Source organism: Ictalurus punctatus, chromosome 7 (assembly GCF_001660625.3).
Source record: "Ictalurus punctatus breed USDA103 chromosome 7, Coco_2.0, whole genome shotgun sequence".
NCBI classification, from domain to species: domain Eukaryota; kingdom Metazoa; phylum Chordata; class Actinopteri; order Siluriformes; family Ictaluridae; genus Ictalurus; species Ictalurus punctatus.
The window spans coordinates 33,112,600-33,131,384 of NC_030422.2; the positions used below are offsets into that span (position 1 = coordinate 33,112,600).

At 34.3% G+C, this 18,785-nt stretch overlaps 1 protein-coding gene across 1 annotated transcript in view; it reads right to left on the reverse strand.

Annotated features, from left to right (window-relative positions):
* The window catches only part of LOC108261206 (uncharacterized), a 97,362-nt gene that overhangs the window by 68,983 nt on the left and 9,594 nt on the right, over window positions 1-18,785 (reverse strand). Inside the window, exons 5-12 of the mRNA XM_053681735.1 lie at window positions 17,003-17,118; window positions 16,182-16,274; window positions 15,945-16,088; window positions 15,314-15,410; window positions 14,933-15,045; window positions 11,199-11,225; window positions 10,745-10,786; window positions 10,147-10,188 (exon numbers count right to left, since the gene is read on the reverse strand). Coding sequence (XP_053537710.1) covers window positions 10,147-10,188; window positions 10,745-10,786; window positions 11,199-11,225; window positions 14,933-15,045; window positions 15,314-15,410; window positions 15,945-16,059 — 436 coding nt within the window. The 5' untranslated portion in view covers window positions 16,060-16,088; window positions 16,182-16,274; window positions 17,003-17,118. The remainder of the gene's footprint in view (window positions 1-10,146; window positions 10,189-10,744; window positions 10,787-11,198; window positions 11,226-14,932; window positions 15,046-15,313; window positions 15,411-15,944; window positions 16,089-16,181; window positions 16,275-17,002; window positions 17,119-18,785) is intronic.

The window sequence follows — 18,785 nt, forward strand, 5'->3', positions numbered from 1 at the left end:
GGTAACAACAGATAGTGTGAAAGTAAAAGAAAGTTAATTATGGTTTTTATATGAAGTCTGTTTGTTGAACTAGTCCACTGTTCACTAAAGGAGACCTGAGTGCAGAACTGTATGTGGTAATTGCAGTCCCAAGGCCTTAGTAGCAACCATAGTGCCAGCAACCACAGCGTGAACGTCCATGTGGAATTGAGGTCCAAAACTATTTCCATGGTACTTCACGCGGTACCGTCCTCAGCAATCTCCAGGCTTCTTGGAGTCATCCACAGTGGCAGAATGTAGACTCCAGTTGATGAGAGCGCCATCCAGAAGTAGGGCATCAGGATGGATAATTTAACCCTTATACCACCAGATACCAAAACATAACTGTCTATACTACTATACCACTATGGATTCTACTATACTAACACTAACACTACAAATACTACAATATTAACAATACTGTTACAGCCCAGTCTAAGTTAGGCCGCACAGAGTAACCAGCTCGCGATTGAAATGGAATTGACCTTTAAACTGAGGGAGCCAGGAATAACTACACAAACAGGGTTGTTCAAAAAGCTTGTGGTATATTGTGACACACAATTATATACATATAACTGTACAAAGAACCAAACCAGGTGTAACTTCAGGGCAGGCCGAAGGCAAAATAATAAACAAAATAATTCTTTTGTTAGGTAGCTAGCTTACCTAAAAGGAAAATAACAAAGAACATGCAAGTACTTCCCTAACTACCTAAGCCAAAAACAGAGACAAAAGGACCCCTCTCCAAAAAGAAATGGCAGCCACACCCCTACCGCCAGTGAACTGAGTGCAAAATATATACAGTGGTGTATTGAATAGCCAAACAGGTACTTGGACAAGCAAACTCACAGTCAAAAACCAGGCAAGAGTCAAAACCAGAACAGGCAGAATACAGAATTTTTATAGCCACAAGGGCAACCAACACAAACCAAAGACTCTCCTAACACCAGCTCACACATAACCAGCTCACACATATCCATGCTGACTCGCTCCTACCTACCCCAACCTTTAATAAAAACCTGTTTAGCCTTGCACCCCCTGTGTATGTCTGGGTGCGCCTGGCCCTGTGTACATAACACAACCTTAACACACCCTCTCGTCATGGTGCTTGCTTTGTGCACAGGATTTACCCATCATGAGATGTTTCTTGTGTGACACCTTGGTGACGAAAAATATATTTATAGACCATAAATTTACTAACCCAGCTGATATTAATTTGCACAGATAGGGGGTGTAATTACTTACGGATTTCAGCTGATTCCTTGCTTTACCTTTCCTTGGAGAACTGATTTTTCTTAGCGTGTTCAATACTTTTTTCCCTGTGTCATTCTACTTTATTACACTTAACTTTATTAATGGACTTTAATGTTGTAAATTCTTTATATGGGTGGATTTCTTGAGTTAATACTGATATCTGGTGAAAATTTCATGCGAATAACCTCATTTGAAATATATTTTATTTACTGATATACATATATTTCCAAATGTTGGCATGTCCAGTATTTATTTCCCCCACTGTACATTATAGCAGCTATAAACAGTCGTTCCCTCACCAGCCTCTCTTTATTCTCTCGCTTCTTGCGTTACAGAGAAAGTGTAAACTCCTCTGTCCTGAAAATGTCAGAAAACTTAAAAATTACAGCTTTACCTCTTACTGATACAAAGTGCTGACACTGGAGACTCTTTACATAAAGTTTTTTTTATTTTGAAAGTCTCCTTACAGAAGACTTCACCATATCAACGATTATGTGGTATTTTGTAACATGGCGCGTCTGCTGTACAAGTCCCTGTAAATGAGCTGTTGCTATAGAAACAATAACGTATTAGAACGAGCGTATTGATATAAACCTGTGATTTGCAGCTGGACTACTGTCAGAGCTGCTGTTGTATAAACCGAATAATAAACTTGGATAGATCCATATGTCAAAATAATGAGATTATTATGCAAAAACTAACAGTAGCATTTTGCAGTTTGTGGTTCAGAACATTTTTATCTCCAAAATATGCTGAGCTTTTAAGATTTGCACACTAGATGGTACCAGTGAAGCATTTTCTACAGAAAAGCACCAGAGGAAACTCATTCTTTCTCTTTCTCAGTAAATAATTTACTTCCCTTTTATTCTTATAGCAATATTTACATCTATATGTATATTTATATATCTGCCAGTCTACAGGAATACACAGAAATGTTGAGGATGGGAACTTCTGCAGTAGACAATAACATGTCTCATAATACTGTGATTATTTACTGACCTTCATTCTTCTATTATTTTTACAATCTATAGCCATAGTCTTACAGTGTGCATATAGGTCTATATGTATTTGTTTGTTTTTCGTCTTATATAAATAACTTTTATTTTTTAAACTTTTTTATTAAACATTGCTATCAAAGATGCGATATCATTAATCTCTTAATGTAACTAACATTGATTTCTTTTCAATGTGAAAATGTGATTTACACTTTATTGTGATTTACACTTTAATGACTTTCACAGTTATTGGATTCTTCAGGTATGTGATGCAATACACATCTGCTCCATTTGGACCTGTGTGAAAACATTTATGCATTCATTTATCAATCATGGATTAGCACTCTGATACAATGCTTACTAAATAATTAAAGACATGAGATGCTTTTATATCTGGTATGTTAAATACCGAAGCAGTACTGAATTCTGGATTCTGATTGGTCACAAGGCGCTGACCCATTTTCTATAATAGCAGCTGTGAAATTAATGCAGCTGCAAATCACAGTTTTTTAGTTTTGTTTTTAATCCGGTGAGGTGGAGCATTCACCATAAAAGTGACTGAGACGTTAGAGTGTCTACACTTCATAACAGTCAGATGTAAAGCAGTAACTTTACGTTTTCTGACATCTTCAGGAGTTTACGCTTTGCCGTTTCTTGGTAGCATGGCAAACTGTGTTTATATTTGTTTGTTTGTTTTTGTTTTTTTTTCCAAAATTCAAGAGAGTAACAAAAGTTGCGGCTGCCGTGGAAGCAACTGTTTATAGCTGCTACACTATAAATGAGAACAGGAACTAACTTGTTTCATGGACGTTCCACAACATTACAGTACACCTAACTATATACAGACCAAAAGAACAATAAGTTGTTCTTCAATGAATACAAAATTATAAAATACATAGGGATTAAAGCTATAGTTTTGCCGTCTGAATTATTTAGAAGTACAAAGTCAACAGACATTAAGTGAGTACATTCAAAGTAGATATATGCACTGAAAGTATATTAAATAATAAAAAAGTATCCAAAAACTTATTTCTCCTTACTATAGACACTGTTCACCCACTATATACACTGCTAATACTGTACCACTATAGATACTGTTATACTTACACTACACCACTATAGATACTGTTATACTTACACTACACCACTATAGTTACTGTTATACTTACACTACACCACTATAGACACTGTTATACTTACACTACACCACTATAGATACTGTTATACTAACACTACACCACTATAGATACTGTTATACTTACACTACACCACTATAGATACTGTTATACTAACACTACACCACTATAGATACTGTTATACTTACACTACACCACTATAGACACTGTTATACTTACACTACACCACTATAGATACTGTTATACTAACACTACACCACTATAGATACTGTTATACTAACACTACACCACTATAGATACTGTTATACTTACACTACACCACTATAGACACTGTTATACTTACACTACACCACTATAGATACTGTTATACTAACACTACACCACTATAGATACTGTTATACTAACACTACACCACTATAGATACTGTTATACTTACACTACACCACTATAGATACTGTTATACTTACACTACACCACTATAGACACTGTTATACTTACACTACACCATATAGATAATGTTATACTTACACTACACCACTATAGATACTGTTATACTTACACTACACCACTATAGATACTGTTATACTAACACTATACCACTATAGATACTGTTATACTTACACTACACCACTATAGATACTGTTATACTTACACTACACCACTATAGACACTGTTATACTTACACTACACCATATAGATAATGTTATACTTACACTACACCACTATAGATACTGTTATACTTACACTACACCACTATAGATACTGTTATACTTACACTACACCACTATAGATACTGTTATACTTACACTACACCACTGTAGATACTACTATATTTATACTGTACTTACACTCTATACTTACACTCTATACTTACACTATGCCACTATAAATACTACTATTCTAATACTGTAGCACTATAAATACTACTATACTAACACAATACCACTATTGTAGAAAATATCATATTATACTAAAATTATTAAACTATAGACAGTGGACAGTAGGCTAATTTTTCTGTTATTTCAGTTAATGACGTGATATGGAACTGTAATGTGGTGAAGACCTGACTGGAACTACTTTAGCTGTGCATTAACTGAAAACCAGCTGCACACCTCAGAACGTCTGTCAGCCAATCAGAATCGAGAATTCAACAGCACTGTGGTGTAAGACTATAAAAAACCATACTAATATGTACACTAATATAAATACTAAAATGCAGACAGAAATACTGTATAGTGTAGAGTATACAGTGTACAGTACGTTTACTTAACTTACGTACCATAATGGATGCGGCAGGAGAATCTGTCTTGTCAGACTCTGGTGAAACAATAAAAGATGTTATTAATTTTCATTTTAAATATAATTATACCAACATATACTAAAATAACAACTGTACATACTATTATATTAACACTGTTCCACTACAGAAACTACTCTAATAACACTATGCACCTACAGATACTATACTAACACTGCACCAATATAGATACTGTCATACTAACACTTTAACACTATAGATACTACACTGCTGTACTTAGGGCTGATTTATACTTCTGCAAGTGTGTATCTGTGAGCAGCTCAGGATGTCATGCAAGGATCCTCACACAGTGAAGTCTTTATACCTCCACATTACAAGTGCATGTCCACTAGGGTCAGTGTTGCATACACCACACCAGAATTTACAGACTTACACAGGAAAGAAGAGCATAAACAAATATCCCTACTACCCTACTATACAGTAGGTGAAAAGCATAACGCCAAAGGAGTAGTATGTCCAGATTCTCAGTATTCATAAAACAGTAGGAGATACATAACCAGATGACCTTCTGCTTCGACTGGGATTCTGCAGTATGGAAGCACTGGACACTGCACTATACCATGAGGCAATGGGACCAGTGCCAGACCAGTATAAATACAGTCCAACATGTTTGCATTGTCATGTGACTCCGGTGTTGTCAATCAAGTACAGTTTATCCACAAAGAACAACATTTAATACCTATAGCACTACACTTAAAAAGAGCGGACGTGCTGCCTTCAGCCATATTTGATTCTGAAATATGTGTGTGGTATATATTGAAATATATACCACACATATATACTGTTCAGTACGTACTGCATCAATGGACAGGCAGTAGGTACTGAATCGAATGTGATACATTCTGTCACAGTACGTGATTTCGGATGCAGCCCATGTTTCACTGTAGGAATAACAAAAAATCTTTAATAGCATTTTGGCAGAATGGATTGAAGATGATCCGAGTCAAATTTGGTGAAGATGAACCACCTAGGGTGAGTTAGAAAAAGGGTTTTCAGAACATTCTAAATGGCAGAAATATTTTCAGGAGGAAACCGTCTGCATTCGACTCAGCACGAGCCAAGGAATCAAACAAAAAACAAGAATTTTGTTTCTAGATCAAAAGTTATTATAATAAACGTAAGTCAACATTTGAGCAGTTGGTGGTGCTAGAGGGTTTGAGATGAAGACTCCAATCTTGCTATGCTTAATGGTGAGACTGTCCTCTATCTGTGTGCCAAATTTCATGACTTTCCCACAAGCAGTTCTATGAGCTGCCATAGACTAGATCGGAAGACGAAGAAAAAGAAGAAACTAACAGATTCAATAGGTGCCTCGCACCTTCGGTGCTTGGCTCCTAATTACCTGATTCCTCTGTGTAATCCTGTTGAGCTGGAGGACTTGTAGCTAAAATAGAAAACAGCAAATCTTTAATCACAGAGATAACACGTGGAACTCTACACAGGCTGTGAGGTTGAAACACTACGCACTGTGCAGCATTTTTAGTTTATATACTGTAAAATATGCAGACCTGCACGTCTACAAGTGGAGATACTGTATTTACATGATTCATTCACTTACATTCTATATCGGGTGAGGCAGTAGAAACAGGTTCGGGAGTAGAAACAGGTTCGGGAGTAGAAACAGGTTCTGGTTGAAACACTATAAGATCATATTAATCTTAGCGGGTAATTTAACCCTTATACCAACACATACTAAAACCATACAACTGTCTATACTACTATACTAACACTATACCACTATAGATTCTACTATACTAACACGAACACTATAGATACTACAACATTAACAATGCCACAATAGACATTACTTTGCTATAATAATACTATCCCACTATTTATATTATTATAAAAAAATATATAAGATAATACCACACATACTAAAGTAGGTTCTACCATAAGAACGCTATACAACAATAGCTGCTACTATGGCATTGCAGATAAAACTATAATATACTAAAACTCTACACATTCCTATTATATACAAGGCGAATTCCCACTCAGAATAAAACGTTTGTGAAGTGTTTTCACTCGTCTGTATTCAGCATTATCAGTGCCTTTTGTATCAAAGCACATCAATTTACCACTAACCATGAACCACTAGTTTTTAAATCCACAATTAATAGCAATCATGGCATGAAGATAATTTAAATTTGCTGTGGTTTACGTCACCTACATTGTGTCTTTACTGGGAATCGCTTAGAAAAAAAAATAATAGAGATTGATACACACACACACACACACACACACGCACACACACACACACACACACACACACACACACACACACAAGTTAGAAAGTAACAGTGACTAATTAAATTACCCGTTTCCTGTATGTAATCCTGTCGAGCTGGATGACTTGTAGCTAAAATAGAAAACAGCAAAACTTTACATTTACTAATACTATACCACTGCAGTATAGATACTACTATACTAACACTGTAGCACTATAAATACTACTATACTAACACTGTAGCACTGTAAATACTACTATACTAACACTGTAACACTATAAATACTGCTATACTAACACTGTAGCACTATAAATACTACTATACTAACACTGTAGCCATATAAATACTACTATACTAACACTGTGGCACTGTAAATACTACTATACTAACACTGTAGCACTATACATACTACTATACTAACACTGCAGCACTATAAATACTACTATACTAACACTGTAGCACTATAAATACTACTATACTAACACTGTAGCACTATAAATACTACTATACTAACACTGTAGCACTGTAAATACTACTATACTAACACTGTAGCACTGTAAATACTACTATACTAACACTGTAGCACTATACATACTACTATACTAACACTGCAGCACTATAAATACTACTATACTAACACTGTAGCACTATAAATACTACTATACTAACACTGTAGCACTATAAATACTACTATACTAACACTGTAGCACTGTAAATACTACTATACTAACACTGTAGCACTGTAAATACTACTATACTAACACTGTAGCACTATAAATACTACTATACTAATACTGTAGCACTATAAATACTACTATACTAACACTGTATCCATATAAATACTACTATACTAACACTGTAGCACTATAAATACTACTATACTAACACTGCAGTACTATAAATACTACTATACTAACACTGTAGCACTACAAATACTACTATACTAACACTGTAGCACTGTAAATACTACTATACTAACACTGTAGCACTGTAAATACTACTATACTAACACTGTAGCACTGTAAATACTACTATACTAACACTGTAGCACTATAAATACTACTATACTAACACTCTAGCCATATAAATACTACTATACTAACACTGCAGTACTATAAATACTACTATACTAACACTGTAGCACTATAAATACTACTATACTAACACTGTAGCACTTTAAATACTACTATACTAACACTGTAGCACTATAAATACTACTATACTAGCACTGTAGCACTATAAATACTACTATACTAGCACTGTAGCACTATAAATACTACTATACTAACACTGTATCACTATAAATACTACTATACTAACACTAGCACTATAAATACTACTATACTAACATTGTAGCACTATAAATACTACTATACTAACACTGTAACACTATAAATACTACTATACTAACACTGTAGCACTGTAAATACTACTATACTAACACTGTAGCACTATAAATACTACTATACTAACACTGTAGCACTATAAATACTACTATACTAACACTAGCACTATAAATACTACTATACTAACACTGTAGCACTATAAATACTACTATACTAACACTAGCACTATAAATACTACTATACTAACACTAGCACTATAAATACTACTATACTAACACTGTAGCACTATAAATACTACTATACTAACACTGTAGCACTATAAATACTACTATACTAACACTAGCACTATAAATACTACTATACTAACACTAGCACTATAAATACTACTATACTAGCACTGTAGCACTATAAATACTACTATACTAACACTGTATCACTATAAATACTACTATACTAACACTGTAGCACTATAAATACTACTATACTAACACTAGCACTATAAATACTACTATACTAACATTGTAGCACTATAAATACTACTATACTAACACTGTAACACTATAAATACTACTATACTAACACTGTAGCACTGTAAATACTACTATACTAACACTGTAGCACTATAAATACTACTATACTAACACTAGCACTATAAATACTACTATACTAACACTGTAGCACTATAAATACTACTATACTAACACTGTAGCACTATAAATACTACTATACTAACACTAGCACTATAAATACTACTATACTAACACTAGCACTATAAATACTACTATACTAGCACTGTAGCACTATAAATACTACTATACTAACACTGTATCACTATAAATACTACTATACTAACACTGTAGCACTATAAATACTACTATACTAACACTAGCACTATAAATACTACTATACTAACATTGTAGCACTATAAATACTACTATACTAACACTGTAACACTATAAATACTACTATACTAACACTGTAGCACTGTAAAATACTACTATACTAACACTGTAGCACTATAAATACTACTATACTAACACTAGCACTATAAATACTACTATACTAACACTAGCACTATAAATACTACTATACTAACACTGTAGCACTATAAATACTACTATACTAACACTGTAGCACTGTAAATACTACTATACTAACACTAGCACTATAAATACTACTATATTAACACTGTAGCACTATAAATACTACTATACTAACACTGTAGCATATAAATACTACTATACTAACACTGTAGCACTATAAATACTACTATACTAACACTAGCACTATAAATACTACTATACTAACACTGCAGTACTATAAATACTACTATACTAACACTGTAGCACTATAGATACTACTATACTAACACTGTAGCACTATAAATACTACTATATTAACACTGTAGCACTATAAATACTACTATACTAACACTGTAGCACTATAAATACTACTATATTACCACTGTAGCACTATAAATACTACTATACTAACACTGTAGCACTATAAATACTACTATTCTAACACTGTAGCACTATAAATACTACTATACTAACAATACCATAATAGTTATGGGTACTCTGCCATCCTAACACTATCCCACTATTTATATTATTATAATACTTAAGATAATGCTGTATTAGATACACAAATGTAGGTTCTACCATAATAACGCTATACAACTGTAGAGACTACAATTCCATTGCAGATAAAACTATAATATACTAACACTCTAGACATTCCTACACAACTATAGATATTAGAATACAATTAAGTATACTACTCTAGATACTAATATAAATATTAATATACAAAGCAAAATGCTGTTTATGTGATTAATTTACTTACGTTCTATATTGGATGAGGCAGTAGAAACTGGTTTGTCAGGGTCTGGTTGAAATGATAAAAGATCATATTAAACTTAACAGGTAATTTATACTAACATACAAAACCATACAACTGTCTGTAGCACTATACTAACACTTTAACTTTATAGATACTACAACACTAATACTATACTACTATGCATACTACAATACTAATGCTGTAACTTTGTAAATACTACTATACTAACAATACCACAGTAGATATTACTCTACTATACTAACATTTTTACATACATACATGTACAGCATTAGGCAGATGCACTTATCCAGAGCAACTTACATTTATCACATTTATACATCAGAATACTATCCTTCTATTTATATTATTATAATATTAAAGTACTAGAGATCATTCTGTATCATGTATACTAATGTAGGTACTGCTGTAATAAGACTGTAGATACTTCTATGCCATTTCAGATCAAATATACTATACTAAAATTCTATACATTCCTATAAAACTATAGATATTAGAGTACAATAAACAATAGTACTATAGATATTTAATATAAATACTAATACACAACCAGAAATACTGTATATATGATCAATGTATTTACCATTTCTAATGGGTGAGGGAGGAGGAACCGATTTGTCAGGCTCTGGATGAAACAATAAAAGATCATATTAATCTTAACAGGTAATTTCACCCTTATACTAGCACATACTAAAATCATACATCTGTCTATACTAGTACACTAACTCTATACCGCTATGGATACAACTATACTAACACTGTAGCACTGTAAATACTAGTATAATAACAATATGACAATAGTTATGGGTACTCTGTCATTCTAACACTATCCCACTCTTTGCATTATTATAATACTTAAGATAATGCTGTATTAGATACACAAATGTAGGTCCTACCATAATAACACTATACAACTGTAGAAACTACAATACCATTGCAGATAAAACTATACTATACCAACACTCTAGACATTCCTACACAACTATAGATATTAGCATACAATAGACTACACTACTGTATATGATCAATTCACTTACCGTTTCTAATGGGTGAGGGAGGACGAACTGGATGAAACAGTAAAAGATCATATTAAAGTTAACAGGCAATTTAACCCTTATACCAACATACACTTCTGTCCTAAAGTATTGAAACAGCAAGGCCAGTTCTTTTGTTCTTGCTATACACGGAAGATATTTGTAATTTGAGATCAAAAGATGAATATGACAAGATTGGTCAGAACTGCAGCTTTCATGACCTGATATTTACATTTACATTTTACTGCATTTGGCAGATGCCCTTATCCAGAGCGACTTACATATATGTCATGTATACATCTGAGCAGGTGATGGTTAAGGGCCTTGCTGAGGGGCCCAACAGTGGCAGCTTGGTGGTGCTGGGGTTTGAACTCATGACCTTCCGATCAGTGACCCAGCGTCTTAACCACCACAGAGTTCCACTCCTCACATCCAAATATGTTAAACAACTTTGAACATGGCAACATTTTGTTTGAACCCACCCCTTTTTTTCATGTGATCAAAAATAATGGGACATGTGACTGACAGGTGTTTCTTGCTTCCCAGGTGTGAACTGTTACATCAGTTGTTCTCAACCAGGGGGCGTGGAAATATCAGAAGGGGGGAGCACTATAAATACTACTATACTAACACTAGCACTATAAATACTACTATACTAACATTGTAGCACTATAAATACTACTATACTAACACTGTAACACTATAAATACTACTATACTAACACTGTAGCACTATAAATACTACTATACTAACACTGTAGCACTATAAATACTACTATACTAACACTAGCACTATGAATACTACTATACTAACACTGTAGCACTATAAATACTACTATACTAACACTGTAGCACTGTAAATACTACTATACTAACACTGTAGCACTATAAATACTACTATACTAACACTGTAGCACTATAAATACTACTATACTAACACTGTAGCACTATAAATACTACTATACTAACACTAGCACTATGAATACTACTATACTAACACTGTAGCACTATAAATACTACTATACTAACACTGTAGCACTATAAATACTACTATACTAACACTGTAGCACTGTAAATACTACTATACTAACACTGTAGCACTATAAATACTACTATACTAACACTGTAGCACTATAAATACTACTATACTAACACTGTAGCACTATAAACACTACTATACTAACACTGTAGCACTATAAATACTACTATACTAACACTGTAGCACTATAAATACTACTATACTAACACTGTAGCACTATAAATACTACTATTCTAACACTGTAGCACTATAAATACTACTATACTAACAATACCATAATAGTTATGGGTACTCTGCCATCCTAACACTATCCCACTATTTATATTATTATAATACTTAAGATAATGCTGTATTAGATACACAAATGTAGGTTCTACCATAATAACGCTATACAACTGTAGAGACTACAATTGTAACGAGACGCGCCCTTCCTCCAATTTACATCATTCACATGCGAATGTTTTTAGAACGTGAGACGAATTTAATGCAACATGTTTTACATGTAAAATAGTCCATGCTATTACAGCCTTGTTCTCTTGTTCAACGTAGTTATAGTATTCCAGAAAAATTTTATATCATTCATGTGCCATACCTGTCCGTTATATAGTTTTATAAAAGTTATTTTAAAAAATCATAAAAGTTATGAAAAGTAATTAAAAAGGTAAAAAACACAAAAGCAAAAAAAAAAATCTAGCTATCTATATATCTATCAAAAACAGACTATATATATATATCACATAGAAAAGGTTTGGGGGGGCTTTAGTTGCAAAAGTTTGAGAACCTCTGTGTTAGATTGATTGTTTAAACAATAAATAGCTATGAATATCTACTCTTGGCTTGAAACATTGTGACAGCTTTGAAGAAAAGCCGAAAAACAATAGTCAGTGACATCACCAGCACCCTCCACAGGGCAGGGTGAAGGTCTCACTATCCAGTGTGTGAAGAAGACTTCGAGAGCAGAAATATAGAGGTCAAACCACAAGACGCAAAGCTCTCATCAGCAGAAAGAATCAGAAAGACCAGATAGGAATTCACAAAGAAATTCAGAGATGATCCACAAAAGTTCTGGAACCAAGATGAACCTCTACCAAACTGATGGAAAGGCCAAAGTGTGGAGAAAGAAAGGATCTGCTCATGATCCAGAACATACAAGCTCATGGTTCAAGCATAGTGTCAGGGCTTGGGCTTGCATGGCTGCTTCTGGAACATTCTCACTAATCTTTACTGATGATGGAACTCATGATGGTAGCAGCAGAATGAATTCAGTCTAATCACTTCAAATTTACACACATAATGAATTTTAACTTTGTTTTTATAAATAAACTGAATGTTCTCAACACAACACAGTAGATGACATTTTTATTTGTAGTAATGATTCACAGCGGCACATGTAGCATCTGAGGGCTGTTCTGAGATTGCGGAGACAAGCAGGACTGACGGTGAACGCATAGAACTGTGCAATTGGATGGGTGGAATTGGGAATTGGGACTGGATGGCCTGGAGGTGAGACAGTTCCTGGGGCTGGCCTGCTATTATCATAGGTTTATGCCTAATTATTCGGATGTCTCCAGCCTACTGACTGATCTCACTAAAAAGAGAGCGCCAGATCCGGTCCGGTGAACAGAGCTGTTCCAGCAGGCTTTTATTCATGTAAAAGATGCACGCTATGGCAGACCATTCTCATATTCTCCTGACTTCTCTCTCCCCCCTTTGTTTTGCAGACACACACATCACACCTCTGGGGAATTTGGCTAATGAGTGCTCTGTGTATTAGTGAGAGGTGGCAAGGACAAAGAGGGCAGAGACATGACCCATGGGAGAGAGACAAAGAGGGGCACAGTAAAATAAAAATTTATGAAAAGTGGAAGAAGTTACTGGAATCAAGTTGTCTTGATGTTGGACGTTCGATATTTGCAAATTAAGGGACCGTCTCTAAAGTTACATAAGACATTGGTATACACGTTTCTAACTTAAATAGCATTTAAAGGGAATGACTTAGAGTCATAAAACCAACTGTAAAGTGTTCTTATAGGTGTCAGCTATAATGCACAGCTTTTACATTTTTTTACATTTAACCCTACAATCATGAACCAAAAAACCTACATCTATCCACTATCAATACTGCTATACTAACAGAACAATTCCTATTAGTAAAAGGAATAGCATGAGAACCGTGAATCTGATCAGAAAATAAATAAATAAATAAATAAATAAAATCATTTTCTGTTCATCATTAATCATTACTGAACAATAACTTTATCTGTCAAAAAAATATCGACAATATAATCATTAAAATGATACGCACTGTGTACAAATACTAAATCTCATCACTTCTCAATTTGTTTAAATATATATATTAGAAATGTGAGGCAGTATACACAGTTTCTCATTAAATATTTATATATTTTTATTTAATGGTGTGTCTCAATTCAGCAGTGTTACTCAAATTGAAACGGGCCTGTAAAAATACAACCACTTTATTTTTTAACCATTTCCTGGGTGGAAGAATAAAGCACAATTCTCATCCAGTTTCTACTGGTCTGCTGTTGATTTTGTAAATTAGATGTCATAATATTAGCGTGATTATTTATTTATAATAAAAAGCTTTATTCCTCCTGTCCAATTACAGGAAGAGATACATAAAAATGATGTTTATAAAATAAATATGAACTATTATTAATGGAGAGAGGATTACCCACCTTTAGGTTCGACCCAGCTTGTAAACGAGCGGCTGTCAATTATTTTCATGAGTTTCTGCACCCATCTATCTGTGGGATTTGCACACGCACGGAGACCACGATTTACACTAAAACTGCAGAGGAGAGAGAAGATATACGTCAGTGTAAAACTGCAATAAAGACACAAGATTAAACATTCTCATGTGTCCCAAACCTCCAAAATTATTTTTGTTTTATTCTAATAAATTTCAAAAACTGTCAAATGTTCTTCATGCTAATTTAAAGTTGTATTATAATAAATTTATATGATATTTTATACAAATATAAGGCAATGATGTACATAGAAAAACAATCATTTTCTTCTTATTAATTATTAAATAAAATAAGGGGGTGAAAACTTACATGACTCCAGGATTTGAGCAGTGAGGGTTTGTTACTTCATACGCTGTAATGCGTCTTACAGGGATTGGATGTGTCTGGTAACTGAAACAGCATCGACCTGGTGCAAGTGTATCCGTGTGGAAACATTAATGTATTTATTTATCAATCATGGCTTAGCACTCAGATTAAATATTCACTAAGAAATGTTAATAAATTAGATGCTTTTTTTATCTAGTATATTTGAAATTAACTAATTAATATTATTTTTTAGAAGAGCACAGTAGTGCTATAACAGCTGCTATAACATCATTCAACAACATTACAGATAACTATAAACGGGTTAAAAGCGAGACGTGTCGTTCGTTAATAAATAAGAAATTGCAGTTGTTGGTGCGTTGCTGTGGTGTAAGAATTCCTCTTGGGGATGCACTGTTTTAGGAAAATAATCAACGTTGGGGTTGTAAACAGTAACTCCGCTTCATCACACCACCCCATCAGTCAGTGTTTTACAGTAACAGCACATCACACACTGTGGTTTATTAACGCTGGATATTTTCAACAACCTCATCATCGTTTTTAGGGACTTCAGCGACATTATAAACCAATATAATATTATGTACAGAAAACTATGTAAAAGTGAACTTTATCTTACTCAGGAACATTGTGATGGACTGAAGGTAGGCGAGAACCAGCAGAACCAGCAGGAGAGAACGACAGAACATGATGATGCAGATGAATGATGATGGTGAGGATATAAGCACACTCATATAAATGCAGGTATCACCTCAGCGCTCGTCTTATGAGAAGAATGATGGAGAGTGGTTTGGGTTGAGGAGCAATGTTTAGACCACAAAACGTTCCGCTTTCAGTAAGAGAGAAAAAAACAGACCTCTTCCACAGGAAATCCAGCTGTGGTTTTCAGTTACACTGAGACAGCTCTGAGCAGCGTTTAACACTTCACAGCCAAACTCTATGATACAATCTAAAAAATATAAATAAGTGCAGTTTTACTGGAGTGGAACAGTAAAGAGTCCATCACACCACATCACACAATAGAGAAACAGAGACTCTCATTTAGAAACACTGAATTATCAGGGAATAAATAAAAATATCACCAACAAACTATCATTTAAGTAAAAATTCTAAAGTAATTTAGTTATTAGCACGGCCCGTGCTTCTTTATTCCTCTGAATGTGTTTGTAGTGTGGAGTGCTAAAGAACAATATTCCCTTTTATCTTTTAAAGTAGTTTTAATAAGAAATGAATGTTGTTCAAGTTAGAAAACTGAAAACTATTTTCATGAACAAGACTGAACATGTGAGAGAGAAAGAGTGCAGGACATTGTGCGAGAAAAAAAAATATAGCAGTACAGAAAGTGCTGTTTGTGGTCAGCTGAAACATGTATATATGGGTGGGTGGGGGGGGGGGTGTTTGGGGAGAGAGTGGTAATGCAAAGGAGATAGAGATTAACACGCTATGTAGCACATACACCAAGTAATTTGTCAAGAATTCTCTGCATTGCTCTGAGAAAATGTTAAAAAGATGTATGAAGAACATTTTATTGCCTGTAAACAAAGCCAGTTTTGTTTTCTTATACAATGTGAAAGTGCAACTTAAAAATATCTAAAAGATAAAATGCAGAATCTACAGTATTTATAAAATTTGAGTGAAAGAAACATTAATTGCTTATTAATGGAGAGATGATTTAACCGCTCAGTTGAGGTTGAGGTCAGGCTTTCAGATGTTACTAAGTTTTTTTCATGGTGTCCTGCACTCACTTTCCATCGGGGTTTGCACACACACGACGGCCGTCCTTTAGAATCAAACTGCAGATGAGAGATAATATTCGTCAGTGTAAAACTATCAAAACAGAAAATCTAACACTCTTACACCTCCCAAAACATCAAGATTATTTAAAACTACAGTCCCCTCCAAAAGTATTGGAACAGCAAAGCCAATTCTATTGTTTTCACTATACATTTGGGTTTCAAATCAAAAGGTGAATATGAGTCTTTCATATTCTATATGAGTATATGAGTATATTCTGTATGAATATGAGTCTTTCATATTCACATCTTTCATTTCCTCATATTTACATCTAAATGTGTCTAAACAACATAAAACATTGCACCTTTTGTTTGAACACATCAATATTTTTCAAGTGATCAAAAATATTGGAACATATGATTGACAGGTGTTTCTTGCAGCCCAGGTGTGTCCTGTTAAATTGATTGTTTAAATAATTAATAGCTCTGAATGTCTACTCTTGGTTTGAGCCCTGGGTTTCACCTGTGAAGACTGTATTTGTTGTTAATAAGGTTGAACCAACATGAAGACCACAGAGCTGTCTATGGGAGAAAAGCGAGCCATTTTGAAGATGAGAAAAGAGGGAACATATATCAGAGCCATTGCACAAGCATTGGGCATGGCCGAACAACAATTTGGGGTGTCCTGAAAAAGAAAGAAACCACTGGTGCAGCAGACCCCGAATGGGTCGGCCGAGAAAAACAACAACAGCTGATGGAACCAAGAACCAAGCTCTATTAATTGAGTTCTAGAAAAGCAAAGTGCACAGAGTAGAGGTGTAATTGCCAGAGTTTTTATTTTATTATTATTTTTTTTTTAATAAACAAATGGATAATGTGGCGTTGGTGTTTTAGGGGTTAGTTACGTTATACTTTTACTCACCTAAACTTTGGGTGTTCAATCATTTGTTTGTTGTATAAAACATCTAGATGTAAATATCAGGAAATGAAAGCTGAAATTCTGATCTATCACCTCGTATTTGTCTTTTGATCTGAAACCCAAATGTCCAAAATGACAAAAAGAAAAAAAGGGGAGGGAAGTCTTTGCTATTCCAATACTTTTGGAGGGGACTGGTAACTGAAACAGCACTGACCTGCTTCATGTGCACCTGTGTGAAAACATTTACACATTTAGATCTGTGATTAAATACTGAATAAACAGCATTCGATGATTTTATATCTGCTGTAAGGTTCTGCTTAGAGTACATTTTAAATTGTACTACAGCGCTGTTGAATTCTGGACACTGATTGGTTGATTAAACAAACAAAAATAAAAACTTATTTAAAAACATCAGCTTCAAATCACAGGTTTATATTAATGTGCTCATTCTAACGTTATCGTTTCTATAGTAACAGCTCATTCACAGTGACTCGCACGGCAGACGCTCCACATAATTAGATTAAGTATGTGTGTACAGATTATGTCGTGGATATGGTGAAGATTTCTGTGAGGAGACGTTTATTTAACATTTATAGTGGGAGTCTTCAGGGGAGAGGAGTTCATGCTTTGCAGTTTCTCTGTAACAAACAAAGCTACATTTTTTACTTGAAGAGAAATAAAAAAGAGAGGATGCTGAGGAAACGAATGTTTACACATTAAACAGGACTATAAACAGATAAAGTATGATGTCGTAACTGCTCGCGAGTCTCTGTGGTATATGAGTAATAACACAACGGTAGCCGTGCTG